This window comes from Silene latifolia, chromosome 10, assembly GCF_048544455.1.
Source record: "Silene latifolia isolate original U9 population chromosome 10, ASM4854445v1, whole genome shotgun sequence".
Taxonomy (NCBI): domain Eukaryota; kingdom Viridiplantae; phylum Streptophyta; class Magnoliopsida; order Caryophyllales; family Caryophyllaceae; genus Silene; species Silene latifolia.
Genome location: NC_133535.1, coordinates 126,127,310 through 126,154,948, shown reverse-complemented (window position 1 = coordinate 126,154,948; position 27,639 = coordinate 126,127,310). Strand labels below are relative to the sequence as shown.

Here is a 27,639-nt window from a genome sequence, read left to right as displayed (position 1 = left end):
CGAGAGAGTTTCAGCACTTATATTTTCTTTAGGATAAACTTCAGGTTTATCAAAACGGGTAAAATAATAAGAACCCGGATGGCCTTATTATGTCACATCTGAATTATTTCATGTCAACTTTCTAAGAATCCAGCCAGATAAATGACATGACATTGGATACAACAGGTGTCTCAATATTTAGGCAAGACTCATCAATGTTCCTTTAGGGAACATGACTATATTACTCTTTTGAGAGTGAGATTATCTTTCTAACATTCCATGATAATCATATGTATACTTCTGGTATACAACTTCTATTTTATGGAACTTCTAGTCCAAAATAGGTAATAGGTAAAAAAAAAATGAACTTCAAGTCAAAATATTGATAAGAAAAAATATACTCGCTATGGTCCAATAATCCGCGAGGCATACATCTTCAGGTGTAGCTTTCATTATTCTCATAAAATGAATTACATATAATAAGATACATACATGAAACGATGTAAAATAATTTCATTCATTCATATCAATAATTACGGTTAATCAAAACACTATATGTTGTACTAATTAACAATAATAGTGAAGTTAGTATTAGACTAGACAAATTAGTATATGTAAACACATGTACGAACTAAATTTAGCATAAGACAAATTTTGGTAAGTAAATTCAGCGCATGGTAGATAACGTTCGCACGTAAGAGTCTGCAAATTTGTGAATGCTGCAACTCGTGAACAAATCAATTAGTGTACCTATTATGTAGGTATGTATACTTTGTTATGTGTACGTAGTTATATCAATGTTACTCATTAATGTTATTATTATTATTATTATTATTATTATTATTATTATTATTATTATATGTTATTCAGTGAGAACGAGTACGTTTGCAAAACTACTTATATATAGAATGACCACTATAACTCTATATATGATATATGATGTGCAAGCAATCCAAAATCCAAAGAGTTAAAAGATGAATGAAACAACTTAATTTATATTTATCGTAATATAGAGGCCATAATATTGACATATTATTAAGTAATAAAGAATAGATATTTTGTGGGTGTGAATTTCTAGTCATAATTTCAACCCTATGAATTTCGGGCCATTGTATATATTTTTCTTTCCTTTCTCATATCGAATTTTCCGTATATCAGAGTCTCACACTACTTTTTCATGAGATATGTTCTTTTCAAGATGAACGAATTTGGCTCAATGAGGCCGCATCATTAAAGCTCAGTTAAGGCCTCTTTACTTGGCTCATCAAATGCCACATTATTAGGCTAAATTAAGGCCGCAATATTAGGTTTATCATAACGCATATTCTCGATCTCTGCTATAGACAGAGTCTTTATGAGATGTCACATCCACTTCAAAGAATGGATTAAATTTCATATCTCATTATACTGTTCAACTTCAGGTGAACAAGAATCAATTCGCCTTTCATAAAGACCGCTTAAAAATTGAACATCGGTTCATATACTCCTAGACGTGGAATTCTGTCCACTTACACTTATACAATATGAATATATTGTACAGATGAGACGGTGTTAAAATATTACACACCTTTAAAACTTTGAACTTCAGGCCAAAGTCATAATATGGACATATCTCTCATCTTTGTAAAATAAATCTTTTTCAACTTTAGGTCCAAATTATATGATACATCCTTGCTTAAAACTTGGATCATTAATTCACAATTGATCAAAAGTTTCAATTATAGATTTATAGATCTCCGTCGATAAAACGTCTTGATTAAATCACTTATGTGTGTCAAATATAAAAGGACGTAAATTCAATGTCTGTAAAATTGCCATGCTTTGGCAAGTAATCAAAGGTAACATGTACGTAATAATGAATAAAGTATATAGCAAATAAAATAAAACAGGACAAAACCTAGAGAATAGTTCTCCACCTAATAATTAACATGGGACGTATTTGTCGATTTATAGTTGTAAAAAAAAAACGTACCTGAATCCGTCATAAATAATATAATAAGATCTATTATAAACTTCCTAATTATAATTATAATAATAATAATAATAATAATAAGGGTGGTTAGAGATCGTGCTGATAACGTGTTGTAAAATATAGAGTAAATAGAATTATGAAGAGAAGGTAGAGAGAAAATAAGGGAGACAAAACTATGTATTATTGCATTATGAGGGGGTTTATATATACACACAATAGAGTAGAATTTCCATAATATAATATCTCTAGAATATCCTAACATATGGACATCCATGTTTACATAATAATATTACATAACAGTTTTGGGTTTATTAAAAATAGAAATTCTTGTTTAGCACGCTCGCGACCTCAATGTTTCCTAAAATACTTCAATGTTCTAATCTATCACTTTTTACTGATTAGTTCATGTATTTCCAATTGATTAGTTCGCAAGCATTTGAGGAGTAATAATATCAATATATTTCACTCAATCATAAAACATAATTGTTTTTTTTTTTTTTACCGAAGTTAAATATAGCCAAAATATTAAATATTTTTTAAAAAAAATTTCTCCGTACTTCCCAATTCTTGGGGAAAACGGCCTAGAAGTTGCAAATTTCCATAGCGAACCAAACCAACCCTAGTCCGAAATCGGAACCTTAGGAGTTTATTAAAAGCCAAAGAAAAACCTTGTTTAACACGCTCACAGCAAAAGTAGAAGGCGGATACTGTTTCCTGCGGTTGTTTTCACGTTTGCATCTCAAGAGTTACGGCGGAGAGTAAGATGAATGATTTTATTGAAGAACGAAGCTACCTCTCTGATGATCTTATTATTCACGAAATTCTTATGAGATTACCCATTAAATCCATTCTTTGATTTAAGTCAGTTTCCAAACTATGGTACTCTACTCTTTCTTCTTCCAAATTTGCTACTTTTCACCTTCTGAAATCCCCTTTGTTTCACCCTTTTGCGCCTGTAAACACCTTGTTTATCCAGAGTTATAAGGATTATTACCTATTTTTTTATGATAATCATCAAATCTGTGGTAACTTGGAAGATAATTTGATTAAACTCGACTTTGATGTCAAGGATTATCTTATCCTTATAGGATAAGCAAACCTTTTGTTGAACAATTCTTTTTATGGAACTCGGCTACCAACAAGATGAACAAATATGCGCCAGATGGGTGCTTAAAGGGTATTGATGATGTTGGTCGCCCTTTTGTAGCCCGTGGATTTGGGGTATGCATTATCTTCTGATGACTATAAATATGTTCGAATTGCGACACTGCGTTGGGCAAGTGAACAAGCTAGTAATATTGTTCATATCTTCTCTCTTAGGAAAAATAAGTGGAGAAAAATTGATTTCGATGATGATGTTGTTTGTATTCATGGACAACCAGTACTTGTTAATGAAGAAATATATTGGGCTGCTTTTAGTGGTTCTGATTTAAATCTTAGTATTGTTTGCAACTATGATATCACAAATAGAGGGGCCGAGTTAGTAATGCAAATACTAGGATCTACTATAATAAAGAAATCTATTGATTTACCAAAGGGAATAATATTAGACTTATTATCTTAAACAGTTAGTATTCTTATAACCGTTGTAAATTATAACAGAGGGGTGTATCACCCTATCACCCCGAAAAAAGGTGTTGGTTAGGTTGGATTTATACCTCCGTTGTAAATAATAACGGATGTAAACAAGAATTTGTGTATCTCAAACAGATGATCAGGTACACCAGCACTGGCAGTTTTTTTTTGTGACGGGGAGATCCGATGGTGGGAATAGAATATTGTGGTTAGTTGACACAATCATGAACCCCGTGCATTACGCCCGCCATTATCGTCTCTATATGTAATACTACGGTTTTATGAGCCTCTGGGTACTCTATCGAGTGGGTCTTACTCTGTCGAGTAAGGGTGGTTTGCAATTTAAAATAGTTTCCGACCTGTAGGGTACTCGATCGAGTAGCCTTGGTACTCGATCGAGTAGGCGGCACTCGATCGAGTACGTCAGTTACTCGATCGAGTAAGTGTGTTTTACGGGGTTATTTTGTCGGGTTTTGCTAATAACGCGAGTTTAATATAAAAGGTTTCCGTCAGTTTCTTTAATCACTTTTACCCTTTCTAAACCTTTCAAAAGAAAAAAGAGTTACTCTCGTTGCGTTGTTGGCAAATCCCCAAGGCTAGGAGTGTCGGATCATCTCGTTCTTTGCATCATAGTGTTCCTTGCGTCAAGGGTAAGATCTACATACCAATTTTATAGTATTTCGTTGAGTTTCTTTAAAACCCTAATTGGGTAATTTGGGGGTTTTGGGGAGTATTGTTGTTGTAGATTGTGATTGTATGATTGTGTGTCTATAGGAGGTGATTTCGTTGAAGAATGGTTATGATTAGCTGATTGTGACGATCTTGGTGATGGCTTATTTCAGGTAGGGTTTCCCTACTCAGTATTAGTCCCATAATGTGTTGTTGGTGTTTTGTGATTGTTGAATATTATCATACTCGGATTGTGACGGTTGTTGGATTTGGTTGTTGATAGTAGTTGTGATTGTTTGTATCTGTCTGTGTTCTTCGGGGCGCGTCTCTGGCTGAGTGGAGTCACTTGCGGGAGTGGCTTCACGCCCATTATTCGCCTTCTGTGGAACCCGCCACAGAAGAGATGTGCACATTAAGGAATTTGGGTTTATCGCTCGACGGAGATGAGCGGGGATTAGGTAGGAACGGCTGCGGTCCCCCACTGGCGGCGTGGAGTGACCTGTTGCGATGGGCACTCTGGCAAGGCTACACACTTTAGTGTGTAGTCAGTATTGTGGAGTTGGTGATGGAGTTCGGAGTATATCTGTGACGATTGAGCTGTGTTGTTTGTTGTGTTGTTGGATTATATAAATTGTGTGATTAGTACTTACCCCGTTTAATTGTTTTAAAAACTGTGGTGATCCATTCGGGGGTGGTGAGCAGTTATTGAGCAGGTATGATATGACGCGTATGGGATAGCCGGGATGAGTCATCACGTGGCAGTTAGAAGTCTTCCGCTGTGTCAGACGATGTTTTATAGCTTTGATAGTTTTAGCAGTAGACCGTATGAGAATTTGTATTTCTTTTTATCAGTTTTGGAGTTGGTATGTAATCACTTTAAACATTATTTACTTTTAAGTACGTTTCGTTATTGTCTTATGATTATCATTGCCTCGGAAAACCGAGTTGGTAGCACTTCCATGCCTTAAGTGGTCATGGTAAGGCACTTGGAGTATGGAGGTGTTACACTATAGACGGCCCATAACCGTTCGTTATTACGCCCTGCATTATCGTCTCTATAGACTGTGGCAGGTCTGCGAATCTCGGCCACCCATTTACCAAAAACTCACTGCCTAACACCTCTGTATTTGCATGTCGAGTTATCAAGACCGCCTTTTCCAGCCATACATCCTCTCTTAGATGTCCAATGAACTCTTCTTCGTTGACCATAGTTTCTGTCACTGTTACTCCATGTTATAGTATCTCGGATATGGCAATTTGTGAATTCCTGGTCCTCTATATATAACGGAAGAGAGTTAACGTGGAAGTAGGATACGAGGACATCGACGAGGTGAAAGAGCTAGTACGTAAGGCGCTTGTGGCTGACGATAAGGACCCAAAGGAGAAACTAACGTATATCGATACTATATTTGCTTTTTAAGCAGATTAGAGAGAAAGAAGTGAGAGAATTCTCTCTCGAATAATGAAAAATCTAAAGAAAAAAAGAAAACCAAATGTTTGGAAGCAACCATCAAAACGCAGGATCCGTCCTTCCTTTTGTTTTCCAATCCCTCTTATTTTAGCACAAAAGCAATCCAAAATTGTTTATCATGCAAAAGATTCATCTTTGCCCAGTTTCTCTTATCTGATTAACATCATTGCTATTCCATTCAGATCTCATTCTTTTCTATCGTTTGAGGAAATTCATGGTGAGATTTGGACTATCTCTTGTTCGAATGCCTCTTTTGGTGTTTTACCATTGTGTTGGTGCTCTACTCCTCCCTTAAAGGTCTTTCCTTTTGTCGGGTCGTGGCCTGTTGGTGTTTTCATCGATAGTGACGTTGGCGAGTTTTTTCACTCGCCGCTTTCGCTGCTCTTGCTGAGCCTATGGAGTACAAAGGTTTCAACCTTTCGCATTGGCCTGCCACTGTTGATTGATCCATACCATCCATTGTGTCGATGTCGTGCATCTCGGTGATACATTTTTGCTAAAGAGCCGGTCACCTGTAACGGATGTAAGTCGTCTCTTGTCCGTCTTTTTACCCGTTTTTAAGTCCTTGCTCTTACTGAATCCTGTCATTGTACCTTGTCCATTGTTTTCTTTTTCTGTGGACTTCGATTTGCTCTCCAATCTAGCACCGGAGAGCAGTTTTCAGTCTTTTGTCTACATAAAAGAAACTTTGGACATAGGTTCTCCCCAAGCAAAAGCCAAATTTTATCTGAACAATTTTTGTTCTGATCAGACTATGTATTTTGCCCGTTTAGGAGTCTTGTCAAGATGGTTATTTGTAGCTCAAGGTATAATTGTGTCCAGTAATTATACTTATAAGAAACTTTTCCTCTGTTACTATGTTGTTATTTCTATAGATAACACCTTATTGATTGTTGAGTTAGACCATATATACATGGTTAATATTCAAGTGAATTATAATTTGACTGTTGTAAAGCTTAATTTCATATTTGACGATTTCGTTCTTACTCGAATAGGCTATGTTGTCAGATGGCTTCTTGAGAATTTGATCACTGCATATAATCATTTCTTTTTTGATGATTGTTCGGTGTTTTGTATTTTTGTACCAATTCTGAAGTTTGTTAGTCAGCTTGTGGCTCGTCCCAGGATCTTTGCTATAGCTTTTTTTCGGATCATCTTTTATTACTGGTCCGTACATTTGAACAATTTGTTGTTTGGTAATCTTTTTGATTATCTTGTCTATTATTTTTGGCCATTTTTACTGAGCCTTATCAGTTTGCAGCATTTTTATAACCATCAAACATGGTTCTATTTTTGGCTTCGGCAGTGCCTTCTTATTTTGAGTAAGGTGGACTTTCAGTTGTCTGGTTTTCTTATGCTTCATTGGGGACTTGTAATCTCAATTAGAACCAAATTTAGTGTCGGATTATTTATGAGTGGTCTTATAAGCAATCGTACATGTAACTTAACTCATGAGCTCCTTTGGTTATGGTTGCGTTTGATTATATTGAGTTTAGTATTCTATGACGGCAAGATGTCACAATTTCTTGGCAGATTGTTACTCGGTTACTATGCTATTGGTTTCAAAGATAAGTCCCTTCTTCAACGGAAAATTCGACAATTTTACTCCGATAATGGAGGTGAATATATCACCATCACCCCTCATCTCCACGACACAGGTATCACTCATCTAACGTCACCACCACACACTCCCGAACACAATGGGTTTGCCGAACGACGACACCGACACATCGTTGAAACCAGCCTATCCCTCCTCACACACGCTCAACTTCCACTTGATCTCTGGCCCTACGCCTTCACCACGGCCGTTTATCTTATTAATCGTCTGCCTACAATCACACTCTCCAACCAATCACCATACTTCCTTCTATTTAAACAGGAGCCAAACTTACGGAAGCTTCACAACTTTGGTTGTCTGTGTTTTCCTTGGCTTCGCCCGTATACTTCTCACAAACTTGATCCTCGCTCAACTCAATGTATTTTCATTAGTTATTCGCCCACACAGAGTGCTTACCTCTGTATCGATCCCGTCACCTCTCGAATTTACACATCTCGCCATGTCCGTGTGGACATGGGCCACGGGGGCACTTGGGAGAACAAGCGTTTGCATTTGTGGAGTCGCCACCAATTTATTGTGGAAAATTGGAAACCGTTCGAATACCTCGTGCCATGTCAAGACACAAAGTAGTGACATGAACACCAAGAACTCGTTACCCTTAGCATTCTATGTCTAGAATGACTCTCGTGGATGCCAATGAACACGGATGTTCACAGAGATCTGGAGTAAGGGGTGAGGGTACGTATTAGGAAGCTCTTTTGATCGAACACCTAATCCCGCCCGCCTCGATAGCGGCCTCTCCTAATGATTAGGGACATCATCTATACTTGATATATTTTCGATTATATGCATGCAATGCAACATCCAAGTTTTAATCCTAGCATGTGAGAATTAGACTAAGTCGGTGAACAATTAATTTAGCATACAATTAATGTCGAAGTAGGATTTAAATTCAATTACATGTGAAGGCATATAAGTGATGCAAGAAATATGATAAATACAATAAAGGAAAATTACAATAATGAAAATTACAATAATTACAATGGACTTATTGATTTATGTCGAAAATACCTTTAAAACGGATAATTTGAGAAAAACGAATAAAAGAAGAATAAACGAACAGAACAGAAAGTGATAATACGGATAATAGTTGATTATACGTAAGCTAATTAAACTAGGTCAAGCAACAACGGAGTTCAGAGACAGAACTCAACATGGAACAGGCGCAGCAGGACTGCGCCCTTTGGAAGAGGCGCAGCAGTTGCTGCGTCTGTTCCAAGGGTGAGTTCTGGCTGTGAAGCCGGAACTGCAAATCGTTAACATTAATTGGTTAATTTAAGGATTGATTAATATATTCGACTCGGATGGAAGTGATTAGTAGGTTATTTACATGTGAATAATAGTCATAAAAGCAATAAAACATGGATGAGACGGAATTAATACGAATTATTTACATGAATGAACGATTAGTTAGTGACATGAGTGAATGAAATAAATTAAACATAATGAATTAATGACGAATTAATGACGAATATGACAATAAATAGATGAAAATATATCAAAGATCGAATTCCAGAAACCCAATATGAAAGAATTGAATCTCTACAACCCGGATTGAATTTAATGACGAAAACCCGCAAATATGAGATTATAAGGGATTTAAGTCGGGTTTAATGACGAATTAAACGTGTTAATGATGAGCAATATACCTGTGAAATTATTATGCTATTATGTCAAGGAATTGAAGAACAAATGAAAACAAATAAAAAATAACGAATTGACAGAGGACGAAGGAAGAAGAAAGGAAGCAGGAACTGCGGCAGCCTCACGAAGAGGCGCAGCAGGCACTGCGCTCCTTCGAAGAGGCGCAGCAGTTGCTGCGTCCTTTCTCGACGGTTGTCTTCTGATAATCCGTAAAAAGGGTTTTAAACATGGCTTTTAGAAATCGGTTTTAGAAATACTTTCGACATAAATCTTATAATATGATTACAAAAGATAAATAACAATAAATAAAAGAGAGATTTACACTCTCAGACTTACATGTTTGACGAAACGAGATGAACTAAGTTTACGATTAGTGATGCTCGACTCGAATGTAACGAAAGTGCCCTCGTAAGAGGAATTAAAACAGATTGATTAAGTTGATTGATTGTGGAGTTGGTCAAATTGGTCGGTCATGCAAACGAGGCTGGTACTCAGAAGGATCCGAGCTTACGTGGTCGAATGTTCAAGCACGTAGACGCCAAAAAGTAAGAACAAAGGTCTAAAATGCAAAGGGAGAAGAGAAGGGCGGACACTCGCGTGAGAAATATGAGGAGCGAAGGCTCCTATTTATACTAATCACGGAATTAGGGTTTAGGAAAGGAGAGAAAGATCCGGAAATAACCGACTTAGGTTAAACGCGGAAACATGGACAAAAAGAAAACCTTGAGGAAAAGGCGCAGCAGGTGCTGCGTCCCTTGGAAGAGGCGCAACACTTGCTGCGTCCTTTCCTCAGCGGGTTCCTCTTGCGCAAGAAAGCGCGTTTGACAGCCTGTCGTATTTTAGGCATAACTTTCTCTCAAAAACTCGGAATAAGGTGATTTCGGTGGCGTTGGAAAGCTAAGAAAGAGATCTATAACTTTCTGTGAAATAGGCCTGGCCCAAAAAAGTCGTTATCACCTCGTAAAACGGGCCTAAAGTTCAGATTATCATTTTAGCTAAATGAAATGCACATTTTGTAATGTAAACCTTAAGTTTAGCCCAAAGAAGTGACATGGGACTCAAAATGAGATATACCCATAACATTTTATGACATCCTAACCTTAAGTAGACAAGCACATTGCTTTGACTCGGGATTTGACGGTTTTAGGAAATGAAGACGGTTTTTGACCCGGACTCCAAATGTACTCTAATTACTGCCAAAACGACCGCAATGACACCTAGATGACGACCATGAGGTAGACATAAATGTTTGAGCGATCACTTGATGATAAACTTACGAATTGTCGCAAATCATTCCGCGTACCAAACATGCGGCCCAATCATCACCGGGTGGTTTGCGGAAGGTGAAATGAGGTATCTACAGTCCGTTTTCTCGATAATGAATTTCCCTACACTCGACTCCTTCAACTTAAAACTTCACCATCCTCCACCACTGCCGAGGACTGGTGCTCCTTTACGGTTCCTCTACTCACTCCCTCTCCACTCACGACCACTACTACCCCCATCGTTCCTGAACCCCAACCCACCACACCCGTCACTACTTCTTCCCCTGTTTCCCCTGATAACAAAAATCCACACGACACTCCTTCTTCCCCCACTCACCTACTTCCCCTGCCTCACCAGCCACCCCGTCTGTACCCTCCACCTCACCTCCCCCACCTCCCCCACCTCCTCCCCCGTCTTATGTCACCCGTCTCTCCAACAATATACATAAACTGAATCCCCGTTATGCCAAGTTCTCTCATTCCACTGCCACCCCTGTTTACACCACGCCTAATACCGTCAAACAGGCACTTTTTAACCCCCTCTGGCGCACTGCTATGCAGTCAGAATATGATGCCCTCATACGAAATGACACCTGGTCCCTTACACCACCCGATCCGTCTCAAAATGTTATTGGATGTAAGTGGGTATTCCGTTTAAAATATAATCCCGATGGCTCTCTCAAGCAACACAAGGCTCGCCTAGTTGCTAAAGGGTTTCATCAACGCCCCGGCATTGACTACTCTGAAACCTTCAGCCCCGTCATTAAACCAACCACCATTCGCCTAATTTTATCCCTCGCCACTACACATGGTTGGTCCCTCCGTCAACTCGATATCAACAACGCATTTTTGTCTTACAACAAACACGTAATTCACAATTACTCGTTCACAACGACTCATTCATATAATTCAACCATTAAATGATTAGAGGACCAAAAGTAGTGCTCTTTATAAAACAGAAACAACAATATGATGATAGTAGAAAACAAAAGTATAGCTCAACGCAAAAATAAAGACGAAAGTTAGATGTTCTTATGCTCATTCTCTGGACTCCTTGTAACATGAGCATATGGTGAAATAAGACTTGCACAATAACTAACAATTTCCCACTCGGACCTTCTTTCAAGGTTCATCAGCTGTGAGTGCTCCAAAGTCTGCGGATTTATAATGATAATGCCTAAACATGGTGGATGACTACTAGAACTTTGTCGTGAAGATATCTTGTGAATTCCAGTGAATCCAATCAAGTTTTTATAATACGTTGAGATTGTCCAGTCGCTAGAAAAAATGATTTGTTCCGTTTCTTCAAGAATTTTCAACATTTTTACATTACCTTGATCACATATTACAAGACGACCATACTTAGATAAACTCTCAATTCCTTCCCAAAAGAGCTCATCAAAATATTCATTTATACGTTTAACATAGGGCGATGACTGCGTGCTCAGATTGCTCACCTCCTCTAGCCGGGGATACGTGTCAAATATTTCAGATGCCAAATTGAAGGAAAGAATTGTCCTTGTATGCCCTTTCATGACAGGAGGGATGTCACACATCCAATACAAAGTCTCGTTAACCATTACCCCTCATCCACGTAAGCACCCCGGAAACACCAAACCTGAGAAATTATGATGAGAAGCCTCGCGGTTGATTAATTTCCATTTATCAAACTTAGTCGAGTAGACACGAACCTTAAAAGAGGTGACAAACCGTTTTTTACATATCCGAACGATCTTGTAGTCATTAACGGCGGAAACATACCCAAATCCCCAACTCACCATATAAGAACGGCTAAACCCATCTACACATATCCGTTGATTAAGATAGACAGATATTTCAGGGTCAAAGTATTTACAAAATTCACGGGTTATTGTAATACGATCTCCATATCTTCTCCCCCAACGGCTACTTATGTATATATGGCACCTTTGTATCTTTGCCTTATTTATCTTATTTTCTAGCAGTTAGATGCAATCCTATGTGTGTATATATATGTATGGTTGTAACATGTACAAAACACACAAGTGAATAATACGCAATATCGTTTCTATCTCTGTCTCTCAATTTATATTATGGTATCAGTTAACAGGTTTCTCTAAAATCTTTTTCTTTCCTCATCTCAAACCCTACCATCTCTATCATGACTAACACATCACAAACCACAACGCCACCTTCCTCCTCGGTCTCAGTCATCCAAATCGAGAATCCGGGCACCAAAATTACTCATATTACTTTCAACGGTAACAATTACGATGAGTGGTCTCGCGCCTTCCGTCTTGCCCTTCTCGCTAAAGACAAGATAGGTTACATTGAGGGGACCATCGTCAAACCCGCAGAGTCTGCCGAAGATTTCAAAATTTGGCGTTCAACCAATGCCCTTGTCACGGCTTGGATCTACAACTCCATTGAAGTCGAATTAGCCAAATCGATTTCCTATCGTCCCGAAGCTAAACTGGTTTGGGACACTATTCGCCAACGCTTCAGTCAAGAGAATGAAGCACGTATCTACCTTCTCAAGGCCGAAATTAGTGCCTGCCATCAAGCCCCGAATGAATCAATAATGACGTACTATGGTCGCCTTACCAGTCTCTGGGACGAGTTGTTGGAACACGATGCCCTCCCTTCATGTTCTTGCAAGGTATGTCCCTGTGATTGGGTAAGCATCTTTGACTCTCGTCGTGAAAAAGATCAGGTCCGTGATTTGTTAATGGGTCTAGATGATCGCTTTGACACTGCCCGCTCGCAAATTATTGGTATAACCCCTCTTCCCAATCTTAATCTTGTTTATAACCGTTTACTTCAAGAGGAAGGGGTTCGTTCCCTATCTAAAACCGTGTCTGACCCCCGCCCTGAACCCATGGCATTCGCAGCCAAAGCCTCATATGGCTCGAAGTCCAGTAAAGGAGGGACTCGTGAGGTCTCCTCTGATCGATCCCACAATCTCACTAATAATCAACCTCCAAATTCTAATCGACCGTATTGCATAGTTTGTCGAAAACATGGTCACTACTTACGAACTTGCTATAGCGTTACGGGAAATTTCTCCGACTGGTGGGGCGATAGACCCCGTGACCGCGTCTACATTGATCCTAATGTGACAGACCTAAGTCAGGACGTCTTTGTTCCTGACCCCCGTCGAACTCAGCAAGACCGCAGCAAACATTCTGCCTCAGCCAGTGCTGGTCCGCGTGCTGGTCCGCAGCAAAGTCTTTCGAAGTGACAATGACACTGAATTTAATTGTTTTGAACGGTTTTTTCGCGAAAATGGTATTCTTTTTCAAACGTCAAATGTTGATACCCTTCAACAAAATGGCCGAGTCGAAATAAAACACCTTCATATTTTAAACGTCGCTCGTGCCCTTCTCTTTCAAGCTAGTCTACCGATTCATTTTTGGGGCGAGTGTATATTGGGGGCCGTTTACCTACTTAATCGAACTCCGTCTATGATTCAAAATGGTAAAACTCCCTACGAGATGCTTTTTAACGAACCACCACCTATGACCCATATCCGCACCTTTGGTTGTCTCTGCTATGCTAAACATATAAATCGCTCTCGTGACAAATTCACTCCTCGTGGTCGGAAATGCGTGTTCCTAGGCTATCCTTTTGGCAAAAAGGGGTGGTTAGTCTACGATTTGGATACGGGTACCTATTTTTCCTCCCGTGATGTCATCTTTATCGAGCATGAGTTCCCCTATCATTCTCTAAACATACACGATACTCCACCCATCACGTCTTCTTTTCTCAATGATACACTTCAACCCATCGAACATGTTCTTATCTCCACTACCATACCCCACACGGACCAACAATCCTCTACTCCCATCAACGACTCAACCCCCTCAACAGCTCACCCCACCACACCCGATTCGACGCCTGACACCCTCGCTACCACGGCCGAACCCAACACTACTCCACCCTCTCCACCCGAAACATCCAACACCGAGCCTATGGGCAAGGGGCATCGACCCAAAATTCCCAACACCCGTCTCACTGGTTATGTTCGTCCACCTATCGGTCCCTCAACTCACCACGTCACCGCGTCATCATCTTCAGGTACACGCTACCCTATATCTAATTTTCTGACGTATGATAAATTTTCTCCTAACCATAAAAGTTTTCTTGCGACCGTGACCAAAAATCATGAGCCATCTTCCTTTAAAGAGGCTATGCATGTACCCGAATGGCGCGAGGCAATGAAGAGTGAAATTGACGCCCTCGAACGCAACAATACGTGGACCCTCGAACCTCTTCCTCCTCACAAAAAAGCTATTGGTTCTAAATGGGTCTACAAGATAAAATATCATGCTAATGGGTCCGTTGAGCGATACAAAGCTCGTCTTGTCATCATGGGAAATAGGCAAATCGAAGGAGTCGATTTTCAAGAAACTTTTGCTCCTACAATCAAGATGGTTAGAGTTCGTACCCTTCTTACTATTGCTGCAGCTAAGCACTGGCATATCGATCAGATGGACGTCCACAATGCGTTCCTCCATGGCGACCTTCAAGAAGAAGTATACATGAAACCGCCACCCGGGTTCCATTCTCCTTCCGACAACAGAGTATGCCGTCTTCGTAAGTCCCTTTACGGACTTCGACAAGCCCCACGATGCTGGTATGCAAAACGCGCTTCCGCCCTTAAACAATATGGTTTTACACAATGTCCTTTCGATCACTCACTTTTCTCCATTATAAAACAAAATGCCGAGATACATGTACTAGTCTATGTCGATGACCTAGTCATATGTGGAAACAACACAAATATGATCCAACAATTCAAAAATTACTTAAGCACTTGCTTACACATGAAGGACTTGGGTCCTCTCAAATACTTCCTCGGCCTAGAAATCGCCCGCAATTCGAGTGGATTGTCTATCTCTCAACGCAAATACACTTTGGACATTCTCACTGAAACCGGTCTCCTTGGGTCCAAACCCGCGTCCACACCTATGGAGCCCAATCATAACCTCGCCGAATCCAAGTCTCCTACACTTCACGACCACCAACCATACCGTCAGTTGGTAGGTCGTCTAGTCTATCTCACCATTACCCGGCCTGAAATAACCTACTCGGTCCACACCCTTGCATAATTCATGACCGCGCCTCGTACCGATCACTGGCAGGCTGCTCTACAAGTTGTCCGTTATCTTAAAAATAACCCGGGTCAAGGTTTGCTGCTCCATTCCAACGCCTCTCTGCTCCTTCATGCTTATTGCGACTCAGACTATGCTACTTGCCCAACTACTCGTCGCTCTCTCTCTCGGCCTACATTGTCTTCCTTGGGAACTCCCCCATCTCGTGGAAGACTAAGAAACAATCTACCGTGTCTAAATCCTCCGCCGAGGCCGAATATAGAGCTATGGCTTATACCGTATGCGAACTAAAGTGGCTGAAAGGCCTTATTAATTTTCTCGGTATACCACATCGCTCACCTATCTATTGCTCTATCATGCGATAATCAGTCGGCTCTTCACATTGCCCGCAATCCGGTCTTTCATGAACGCACTAAACATATTGAGGTGGATTGCCATTTCATTCGGGACGAGATTTTGAATGGTCTTATCAAACCAAGCTACGTCCCTACCGAGGTCCAATTGGCCGACATCCTTACCAAGGCACTCGGGCGCACACAGTTCGAAGACCTTCTATCCAAGCTGGGCGTGATCAACTTACACGCTCCAACTTGAGGGGGGTAATACGATCTCCATATCTTCTCCCCCAACGGCTACTTATGTATATATGGCACCTTTGTACCTTTGCCTTATTTATCTTATTTTCTAGCTGTTAGATGCAATCCTATGTGTATATATATATATGGTTGTAACATGTACAAAACACACAAGTGAATAATACGCAATATCGTTTCTATCTCTGTCTCTCAATTTATATTATATTGGATTCCATATAATGAATAAACGACCAGAAATCGATCCTAAACAAACCAACCCATTACAAGTGCCCACCAAAACCATTTCCTCATCACCTACATCAAAGTCAATTTCCATATTGACCGAGTAAATTTCACCATTTTCACGACACAAAATCTCGAATTCGTTGCCTGATCGAATGAGCAAGGATTGTGTTGGTGAAGAATGGGCGAAAGCGAAAGGAAATACCAGCATCGAACAATGGATTTGATAGCCGATCTTGTTATTCTTGTTATAAAATCATCCTCGCTTTGTGTTGAAAAATATTTGTGATTTAAGAATTATTTAATGAGTTTTAATATTTGAACAAATATATTAAATATGGTTTATTACGGTATTTATTCTCCATTTATTTCAATGGTCAATATTTTGTATAAAGGTGGTCAATTACATTTATGTTGGTTGTGAGTGGTGATTATTATCACTAATATAGAAATTTACGGTTTGCATGAGGGTAATAACAATGGCTTTAAATGTTAATTATGGACATCATCATTATGATCAATTGACCACCATTAAGTTGGTTTTGTACGTTAATTGCTTTGACCATATATTTGCATAGGTGGATCATTTGTGTAATGGTCATTTTTATATAAATAAGATATCATTGGCATAAGGAGGTGGATATACAAATATATATGTCTTTGATATTGATCTTATTGGCAATTGTTTTTTGTTCAAAGTTATTTCATAATATAAAATAAATATTATTGAGCATTGGGTGATCGTCGGTTCGGGGGCTCCTCTTGCTGCTACCGAAGGAGTCCAACGGGTTGTCGTATCTTGGGAGAGGAACGCACTATTTGGTAACCAGTGCAGTGGAGGCGTTATCTCTCTTAGGAAAGCGCCTAGAGCGATTCGACCCAGGCTACATCTTTCTTCTCTACTCTATTTTATATTATTGTTCTTTTATTTATATCATTTATTTTTGTATTTTATTATAATATTATTTACGGTAATATATTGCTCCACTTTTTCTAACAATCTAAGAGAGATAAAGCGGCATTATCGTAAATAATATTATAATATGATTGACTTGTATTGAAAGATGGCGTCCCTAATAATTCGTCTGATTGTTATTACTCATAAGCTTGCTTGTCCACAATTGTTTCTGGAATAAATAGTCAGCGTTTGGTTTATTATTTGGCTAACTTTTTTTTTTAAATTTAAACAAACAATTGCTATATAAGGAGAAAATTTGCGTGAAACTTGTCTAGGAGGTTATAGTTTACCTGTGTTTTGAAAGTTTGCCTAATCTAGTACTTTGTATACTACGTATTGTGTATTTGTGTTCTATGTGTTCTTTTTACATGTATACTTCGTTGATCTATATTAATTGTGGCATGATGGTATGTATACTAACTTGTTATTCACCCTTAGTAATTATGAGGTAAGTTTTTGCGTAACTATGTTACAAATTTAGACGTGGCTATTATCTAAATACATATATTTTGTCATTTGTGTGGATTGTGAATTCTAAGTATGGAATTATTATTGTTGTTGTTATATTTTTACGGTCTCCATTAACACCTTGTTCATCTACTATTTCTTTACCTTTTGTCTAACATTTGTAGATGGTTTGATCATATTAATTTCTTAGAGTTATATATCACGTTGTTAATATCAACAATTTATAATTGTTTAATTTGTTAATTATTATGGACTTGATAAATGTGGGGGTTGTTTCTGACTTATGAGTATGTATGATCTTTGAATTTAGTTCGTGAAAAAAAGTTTTTTTTTTTTTTTTTTTTTTTTTTTTTTTTTTTTGGGGAGATGAGAAATATATTATGGATTATTTATGTTTGTCTAAATAGATTATTTTCCTTAAAAAGTTGATGACTATATTTATGTCTCTACGATTAGTATTGAGAATTCTTTTTTGAATTGAGAATAACCTTTTAACTGTCAATAATATCAAGTTAGATGATAAATACTTTTTATGTTGGGATTTATAAGCATATATTGTGAATCATTATGCTTATTTGCCATTTTAATTATATTGTCGTTGCTTTTGTTATAATGTTACCATTTTAATTATATTGTCGTTGCTTTTGTTATAATGTTACATGACTACATCACTATTCATTTGGTGATTTGTAACTTATGAGAAAATTAAAGGTTGATTGTCACATTTATTCTATTAAGTTTATGGTTTATTCAAGTTTGTTCATAAGTTGACGTTTATAACAAGTATGGAGTATGTTTTTGAGCTTGATTTATTTTCTTAATCTTTGGTTTCATGACTGGTTATTTTTGTTATCAATATTATCAATGCATTTTGTAAATGCTTAAAGAGTAATGTTTGTATTAATATTAATCATATCACTATGTTTATTTAGCTTTGATATGTGATATATTGAGAACATCTAGAGTTTTGGTTTGTTGTGTGAGTTTTGATAATATTAAATTGGTGACAGATATTCATGAGATTCTATCACATGTACTAGTTTTAATATGGTGAAAGTGTAGAATTTGAGACATATATTATTTATTGGATGTTTATAATATATCTCACTAATTGTGTTTTCCTTCTTTACTTGAAGGATATGTTAAAGCGAGATGGTTATTTATTTTTGAGACCAAAGGCAGCCATGGTTATATATTATATTTATCTTTATATGGCGGAGGACTCTTATCATGGCTATTTATTTTTATATGGCGGAGGTCTGGTATCATTGCTATTTATTTTTATAGAGATGTGCGCGGTATCATGGAAATTTTCGTTGTGGATTATTATTACTATTATATTATGTTGGATACCACGAGCATGGAAGCGAAATGATCGAAAAGTTATCGAGATATATTCTATATACTTATATTATCCGAGCCGCCTATGCCTCATATTCCGTTATTATTTGATCAAAGAATTTTAGCTAAAGCTAAATAGGAAAAGCGTGATGAGAAAGTGAGAAATTTGATATTTGAGACGTGATCTTTGAGACACGTGATTTTCATCATGATGGTGTTCTTCATTTGAATATTCTCAAAGTGATATCACGGATCCATTTATGAAAAAGCTGGCCAGCAAGTACGTACTTGAATTATTATGAGAATTGAATCGTCGAGGGGAATGAGACTTATTGCCCATGTGGTAGCCATCGCAGTGGAAACCCGTCTTCAAAGATTGGAGATCCCATGACAGAAGTTCAACGGGTAATAACGAAGCTGTGGGTGGGCTAATTAAGGAGAGCACCATTTATTTGGCGGATATTTTATTTTGGTCCGCGTCTCATTCCTATGGCGAAGTGTGATATTTGTGTTTTATGAGGTGCTCTCATTGTTTTTGGTTGTGACGGTTTGAGGTTGAGCATTGACTCTTAATGAATCCGAAGGCATAATTTTTTGCGGGGTGGATGTCACACCTACCCTTGGAGGATTCACCTAGTGAGTGTTCGTAGTGTGGTCGCTACTATGGGACGTGGGCAACTCCCTAGAGACACTCATGATACAAGATACTTGCGCATGACCATTAACGCGCACCACTGATAGAACCTGATCGATTGCCCGTACCGTGTGTGTGGTGAGTTCAAGCTTGATCTAAGGGGCCTAGTTCAAAGTATTTATACTACTATGGTTCTTTCGAGTGCAAGCTCACTTACACTAAGTGTTGGTTCAAACCCGAAAGGTAGCTACACCTATTACGCGGTATTGTATGCTCACTATTATTATTTTTATATAAAAAGATTATTTTATTTTTGGATTATTAAATCTTATTTATTTATTTATTATTTTAAAATATTTTGGATTCTTAAATCATGTGGGGGATTGTTGAAAAATATTTGTGATTTAAGAATTATTTAATGAGTTTTAATATTTGAACAAATATATTAAATATGGTTTATTACGGTATTTATTCTCCATTTATTTCAATGGTCAATATTTTGTATAAAGGTGGTCAATTACATTTATGTTGGTTGTGAGTGGTGATTATTATCACTAATATAGAAATTTACGGTTTGCATGAGGGTAATAACAATGGCTTTAAATGTTAATTATGGACATCATCATTATGATCAATTGACCACCATTAAGTTGGTTTTGTACGTTAATTGCTTTGACCATATATTTGCATGGGTGGATCATTTGTGTAATGGTCATTTTTATATAAATAAGATATCATTGGCATAAGGAGGTGGATATACAAATATATACGTCTTTGATATTGATCTTATTGGCAATTGTTTTTTGTTCAAAGTTATTTCATAATATAAAATAAATATTATTGAGCATTGGGTGATCGTCGGTTCGGGGGCTCCTCTTGCTGCTACCGAAGGAGTCCAACGGATTGTCGTATCTTGGGAGAGGAACGCACTATTTGGTAACCAGTGCAGTGGAGGCGTTATCTCTCTTAGGAAAGCGCCTAGCGCGATTCGACCCAGGCTACATCTTTCTTCTCTACTCTATTTTATATTATTGTTCTTTTATTTATATCATTTATTTTTGTATTTTATTATAATATTATTTACGGTAATATATTGCTCCACTTTTTCTAACACTTTGACTTTCCATTTCTGTTTTTTCCTCTCTACTACAGTGGATATTCGTGCACTATTTTTTGTTGGTTGATTCTTGAGTACTAAGCAAATACTTTGAAGTTTTCATCGTTTTTTATTTACAGAAAAATGATTATTTACTACAAATTGAAAAATAAGTTTACTAGGTCATGTGTACACTGAACCTTTATGAGAATAGAGATTGCTTATGAGATTATAGAGATTGAAAAATAAGCTTACTAGGTCATGTGTACACTGAACCTTTACGAAGAAGTCGTGAATCGCTCTACGAAAACATGATATAGATCGGCTTAAATTGGAGCGTATACTGTTTAATTTTTTTTTTAAAATATGACACTATGATCGGGTTTATTAAGTTTAGTAAGGTTTTTGTGACGAGGCCATCATTCATAGAAGGGGAAAGTGGTTTTTGGAGAACAATGGTGCGGTAAGCTGATATAAATACGAAACCTATGCCATACACAACGTTATTTGAGTTTCAATAAGCCCATTAATGTAGCGAGACATGTCCCAAGCCAAGTTTCGCCTTTTTTTTCTTTTATAAGGACGTGGTCTGAGGTATAGAGGCCAATACTTTTGGGTGACATTGTATGTTATACTGAAAAATCAAGTCTTTGTTAAGGTGTTTAATCATTAACTAGTTTAGATCCCGCGCAATGAATGCGCGGTATTTATAGAGTTTTACTTTTAAATTACTTAATAATGCTAAATTAATATCTCACTAATTTTTCGTATTTCATGTCATTATACTTTGATATGAGAAAAAAAAAATTGAACTGTAAAATTATTCAAGAAAACTGAGTAAAATTGAACTACAAAATAATAGTGTGGTATCTAATTAATTGTTCATTTTCTCGTTATTGTATATTTTTTTCGAGAAAAAAAAAATAAAATTGAAAATTAATCAAAGAGAATTGAGTAACGTGCTGAAATGTATTTTTTAAAAACTATTTTTTATACCACAAAGCTAATGATTCAAATTTATTAATTCTCTCATTTGTTTTTGTCATGGAAGTAATCAAAACGATTTATAGTTTTGTTTATACATAGTATGAGTCAAGTCATTCTCAAATAATAGCATCAATAAAAGATCTAATAGTTTATAGCTTTATATTATTTATATTTTAATTAAAATACTATAGTTTAGTGTTTAGTGAAAATTATAAAATTTGATGAAAAAGTTAATATTTAATGAAAAAATTATATAATGAAATACATTATAATTATTAATTATTTTATTTAGTTAATACAATTAAATTTTCAATAGTTTCCTTATTTATAAAGATGCTTTTTGGAGGGAAAATTTTGGAGTTCACCTATTCATTTAGTAAATAGAGGATTATATATGAACAATACTAATTCGTTTCTCACTTGCCCAAAACGGTCTTAGTTCGAATATAATTGTACTCATTAACAGAGGATCCATACCAGGGTGAATTGAAGGAATATGTCCTAAAATATTTTCGACAATTACTAAACCCAATATAATATATGATATTTTATAGAGATAATTATTATGTTATTTTAGTAAATTATAATTGCTTGCTCGAGAATAAGTATGGTAATTAATCACAATAAGATTGGATTAATGACTAAAATAATATAATCTATGAGGTCACACATATAAGCACAATCAAAAAATATTAGTCTTATAAGGAAACAGATATGAGGCATCGGTTTTAGGAAAAGAATAGGAGTTCTTTACTCATTCTACCTAGACTCTATTATGGTATGTTATACTACTTATACTATATATAAAGGGTTCTAGGGTGATGAAAAGAATGATGAAGCTTTTCCATAAGTAACCACAAAGGAGAAAACATATTGTCTTTCCTATATACCGTCTGCCTCAAGCACCCATAAAAAGTAGAGAGTGATATTGATCCTTTTGTTCTATTCTAGCAGACGTGGGTATTCGGGTTGTGCTTGTGGACTAAGTAGAGGGGCAACAAGTGAGGCTCTTAGATCTCTTCTATATGAGTTGTTTGTGGAATTTACATTTCAAGAGTTAAATATTCTTTTCACCTTTTATTACGATTTATGTTATTTTATGCATGTGTTCCTAAGATAGATCTTAAGAAATTGTTTCGTGAAATTCCGCTTTCACATCTATATAATCCTACAGTGGTATCAGAGCTACTTGCATAAGATTCTATGATCATAATCATATGCTAGTTTAACTATTAAGTGTGGGCTATCTCTTATTGGGCCAGTTCTATGCTATAGGACGGTCCTATAGGAGAGTTGATGAATATTGTGTTATACTCCCTCTGTCCCGGTAATTTGTTGTCTTTTTCCATTTTTGAGTGTCTCAGTCAATTGTTGTCTTTTCTATTTTAGGATTGCATTTGATGAACAATTTGGTCATTCACACTCAATTTCATCCACATGTCATTTAATAATTGGCCCTCTCCTCTTTCCTTGGTCTTTTTGTCAAAATCAAAGGACAACAAATGACCGGGACGGAGGGAGTAACTTGTTTCCATTATAAATAAGTTAATTATCCAGAACTTTCAAACTAGTATTAAATGTTGATATTAGTATCAATTGTCAATTATTTCAACTTACCCCGCTCATCCGAAAGAACGAGATAGATTGGTACTTATTTTAGAGGAACAATCTTATTTTATTACCTTATTTTTTTTTTTTTTTTTGGTCGAAGGGAACATAATATTAAATAAGAAGCAAAGAGTTCAAGTACATCATGGAGGGGGATCGGGGTTAAGAGGCGTGCAAGCCTCTAAAAAGTCAAGAATACATAAGTTCGTAACAAAAGATGGGGCAAGTTCCCAAATAAAACATCCATTAGCAAGGCTTGTGTCCGCCGCGGAGAATTTGGCGACAGCATCCGCAACCCTATTAGCCGATCTCGTCTCAAACACAAGCTCCAGTCTTGGTGAAGCTTTTAATAGTTCCCTACACTCAATGAAGATGTTAGCAAAGGGGCCGCACGGATGGTCCGAGCTAAGAATAGTCTTTACAGCATTAATACAGTCAGAAGCAATCACAAAATTATCCGTGGACAAAATGGCAAATCGGATCCCTTCTCTAATAGCAAGGACCTCACTAAGAAAGGGGGTAGTAGCAAAACACCGACTGGACCACCCATGAACCCAAGAACCAAAGGAGTCCCTAACAACACACCCAAAACAAGCAACCGAGGAGGAGGGGGAGAAGGCCGCATCTACATTGATCTTACACCAATGTTGCGGAGGAGGGGCCCAGCTACGAGGGAAGCGAAAGGCAGATAAGGAAGAGCAGGGGGGCGGAAGGAGGGGGGCACGTGTTGGCAGCGCTCCAAGAAGCAGCCAGGGAGCTAATAGAATTGCAAAAAAACAGAGGAGCAGGGGGAGGGATAAGGGAGTAGATAGTATCACAACGTCTTGTCCAAAGACGCCACACAATGAAGGAAAAGAGGGTGGGCCACTTACCGCACGCAGTACAGTTATCAAAAATCCACGATTGTAGATCAAGAAGGAAAAAGGAATGATTTACCTTAAAATGTGACCAAGTAGCTGCAAAGAAGGTCACAATCCGGAGGGCGTGGAGGGTGGACTCGGGGAGGGAAGGGCTAGCACAAATGGTACACCTAGGCGAGGGAATAATGGATCGAGTATGGAGGGTGAGGTTATGCGGGAGCTTATCCCACCAGGCGAGCCAAAGGAAGGCTTTGATTTTTGGCATGGAGGGAATGTTCCAAAGCCAAAAGAGGTCGGGAGAGTAAGGGGGGAGAGCGGGGGAGGTGTCCAGAAGGAAGGAGTAAGTGGTACCGACAGAGAATTTGTTTTTAGGGGCAAGGGAGGTAGTGATAAAGTCAGATTTCTGAGTGGAAGGGAGAGGTATACTAAGGATGGCAGTGATAACATGGTCAGGGAGGATGAAGTCAAGAGAGTTAAAGGACCATTGTCCATTGGAGATAAGAGAGTTAAGCTTCGCATTCCTGGAGCTCAAGCTGAGGGGGCCCGAGACAACACCCCTGAGAGGCCCTAAAGGAGACCAGGGGTCATTCCAAAGAAGGATAGAGGAGCCATCTCCAATGGACCACGTCAGATGATGCTTAAGAATAGACCACCCGAGTCCCACATTTTCCAGATGTGTGAGCCAGTGTGGAAGGGGGAGGGAGAGTGGTGCATGTATTTACTTTTGATGGCACTATGTGCCAAAGAGGATTTGTTGAAAAGGAGCTTCCAGCTAAGTTTAGTAGAGAGGGCATCATTAAGGGGGCGGGAGGCTTTTATGCCCAGCCCCCCAGTAGCAAAAGGTTGGGTGACTAAATTCCAGTTGGAGAGGTGGAGTTTCTTGGAGGATTGGCCAGACCAAAGGAAGGATCGAGTGATCTTATCGATCTCAAGAAGAAGAGAGGACGGGAGGCGGATACATTGCATGGAGTGAGAGGGAATAGCATTGAGGGTGGATTTGATAAGGCACAATCTACCCGCTCGGGTCAGGAAGCGGGCTTGCCAAGAAGCAAGCTTAGTCTGAATGGAGTCAAAGATGTGTTGAAGGTCAGCTTTCTTCGGCTTTTTGGGAGTGAGGGGGAAACCAAGATAGGTTCCAAGGTTTTTAGCAGACTTGATGCTAAGAGAGGTTTCGAAGAGGGTAATGTCGGAAGGGAGGGTGTGTTTAGAGAAGACAATTTTACTCTTAAGACAGTTGATTTTTTGGCCCGAAGAGGAACAGAAAGAGAGAAGAGTATCCTGGAGGGCGCACAGGTTCCCCTCGGAGGCTCTGCCAAAAAGGAGGATATCATCGGCAAAAAGGAGGTGGGAGAAGGTGGCACCACCTTTCCCAACGGGGAAGGGGGTCCAATCTCCATCCAAGCAAGCCTGATGAATGAGGGTGGAAAGAGTTTCCATGTAGATGATGAAAAGGTAGGGAGAGAGGGGGTATCCTTGTCTCAGACCCCTAGAAGGAAGAAAACAGGGAGAGTGGGAACCATTAAGAACAACGTGGGAAGAAGAAGTGGAGATGCAACTCATGATGAGGGCAATGGTGTCACTATCAATACGAGCCTTAAAGAGGCACGTCCTAATAAAATCCCATTCCAGGCGATCAAAGGCTTTCTCAAGATCAAGCTTAAGAGCGAACCATCCAACTTTGCTCTTAGAAGTGTGCATGGAGTGGAGGATTTCAGTGGCAACAACATAGTTAGTATCAGTGCCCCTGCCAGGGATAAAACTTCCTTGGTTGGGAGAGATGATATCAACCATAAAGGGTTTGAGGCGGTTAACAATGGTTTTTGTCACCAACTTATAGGTGGTATTGCAAAGGCTAATAGGGCGGAAGTTAGAGATAGTTTGAGGGGAGGGAATCTTAGGGATAAGGGAGATAGAGGTGCCATTTATATTAGGGGGGATGCATTTGTTGCTGAAGATGTTTTGTATATAAGGGACAAGGTCAGGTTTAATGATAGGCCAACATTTCTTAAAAAACCCCGCGTGGTAGCCATCCGGCCCCGGGGCTTTGTTGGAGCCAAGAGAGAAAAGACTGGCCCTGATCTCGGTCTCACAGGGGATGTGGAAGGTGGTGAGAGGAGGAAGTTGGGGAATATCCAACAGGCGGGGAACGCAGAGTTTCCCAGTAGAATAAAGAGAGCTAAAGAAGGAGGTAACATGAGAGCTCAGCTCATCATGCCCGGAGATAGAATGTCCCACATCATTAACCAGAGTGGTGATACGGTTGAAACTGCGACGGAGGGTGACAGATTTTTGAAAGAAGGAAGTGTTCCGATCGCCGTCAACCAACCAGTTAACGCGGGCTCTATCTTTCCAATAGCCATGCTCGGCATCAAGGACACGGTCAAGATCAGAAAGGAGAGAGTCGTTCAGATTGTGGAGAAAGACAGAGTGGGGGTGGATACAAAAGTCTTTTTGAATGCCCAGTAACCTCGCATTGAGGCGGTTTTTTTTAATGACCAGGTTTCCAAAGGAGTCACGAGCCCAGAGAAGGAGGACATTACTAAGGGAGTAGAGTTTAGAGGTGACACAAGCAGCAGAGTTCAACCAAGAGTCAGAGACAAGAGGGAGGAAATCGGGGTCAGAGAGCCAGAAAGACTCACATTTAAAAAGTCTAGGCCGGGTCTGGAAAGGGGGGGAGGATCTAAGAAGAATGGGGCAGTGGTCAGAGGAGAGTCTAGTGAGGTGTTGGTGGAGGGTATTAGGAAAGTGGTCCAGCCAGGGTTGGTTTACCCAAGTTCGGTCAATGCGCTCAAAGATGGGATTGATCCGCCTTTTGTTAGTCCAGGTGAATTTCGGTCCCGAAAACCCAATATCGATCAGACTACAGTTATCCATGACAGTTTTGTACAGATTGACTCTATTAAGCTTAATCCCATTTCCACCCAATTTTTCAGTCGAGCAAGTAACTTCATTGAAGTCCCCCATACAAATCCAAGGGGAGGCGATGTTTTGAGACAGGGCGTTGAGGTCGTTCCAGAGGAGTTTTCGTAATCTAAACTTTGGACTAGCATAGATAGCAGTAAGGAAGAAAAGGAAGTTAGAGGAAGTTACCTGAACCGCCACAGTCAAAAGTTGCGCACCTTTACTAACCAAAGTGACAGCAGCGTCCCTCTCGTTCCAGAGAATAATGATTCCTCCGGTAAACCCAACAGGGTCAAGGACCTCAAAGGAGTCGAAAGGCAGCCTTCGCAAAATGGTAAGGGAGTTGGGGGAGGTGACACGGGTTTCAGAAAGGATCACCATATCCGGCTTATGAGCATTAATGAGATACGAGAGGTGGGTGCGAAAGAAGGGTCGAGCAATTCCGCGACAATTCCAGTATAAAATATTCATGTTAATTGGAACCAGGTAAGAGTTCAGAAGCTCAAGCAAGGCATCCGGGTCATCCCCGTCGCCCACTACGTCTAGCTCGCGGTTTAACCGAGCACTGAAAATGTTCCTGCTTGTTCCAGACAGAGTCATCAGAAGCTCCCTTTGATTTGACTCCCTCTTCATGTCCCAGCTTATCATTATACGTAACTCCCTCATGGGAATTGCAGTTCGG

General features: G+C 38.8%; 1 protein-coding gene and 1 long non-coding RNA gene across 2 annotated transcripts; both read left to right on the top strand.

Moving 5' to 3' along the window:
* The first annotated feature begins 5,612 nt into the window (after positions 1-5,612).
* LOC141609170 (uncharacterized) lies at positions 5,613-6,956 on the top strand. The gene is made up of 2 exons (XR_012527263.1): positions 5,613-6,189; positions 6,662-6,956. It is a non-coding gene; the product is annotated as an uncharacterized LOC141609170 (long non-coding RNA).
* Positions 6,957-12,333: 5,377 nt separating this feature from the next.
* On the top strand, positions 12,334-13,413 carry LOC141608181 (uncharacterized). The gene has a single exon (XM_074427544.1). The coding sequence runs from the start codon at positions 12,334-12,336 to the stop codon at positions 13,411-13,413; it is 1,080 nt and encodes a 359-aa protein (XP_074283645.1).
* The last annotated feature ends 14,226 nt before the right edge of the window (positions 13,414-27,639 follow it).

Bases quoted from the DNA above. Each gene is read 5' to 3' on its own strand.
- LOC141608181 (XM_074427544.1), top strand. From the start codon at position 12,334: ATGACTAACACATCACAAACCACAACGCCACCTTCCTCCTCGGTCTCA.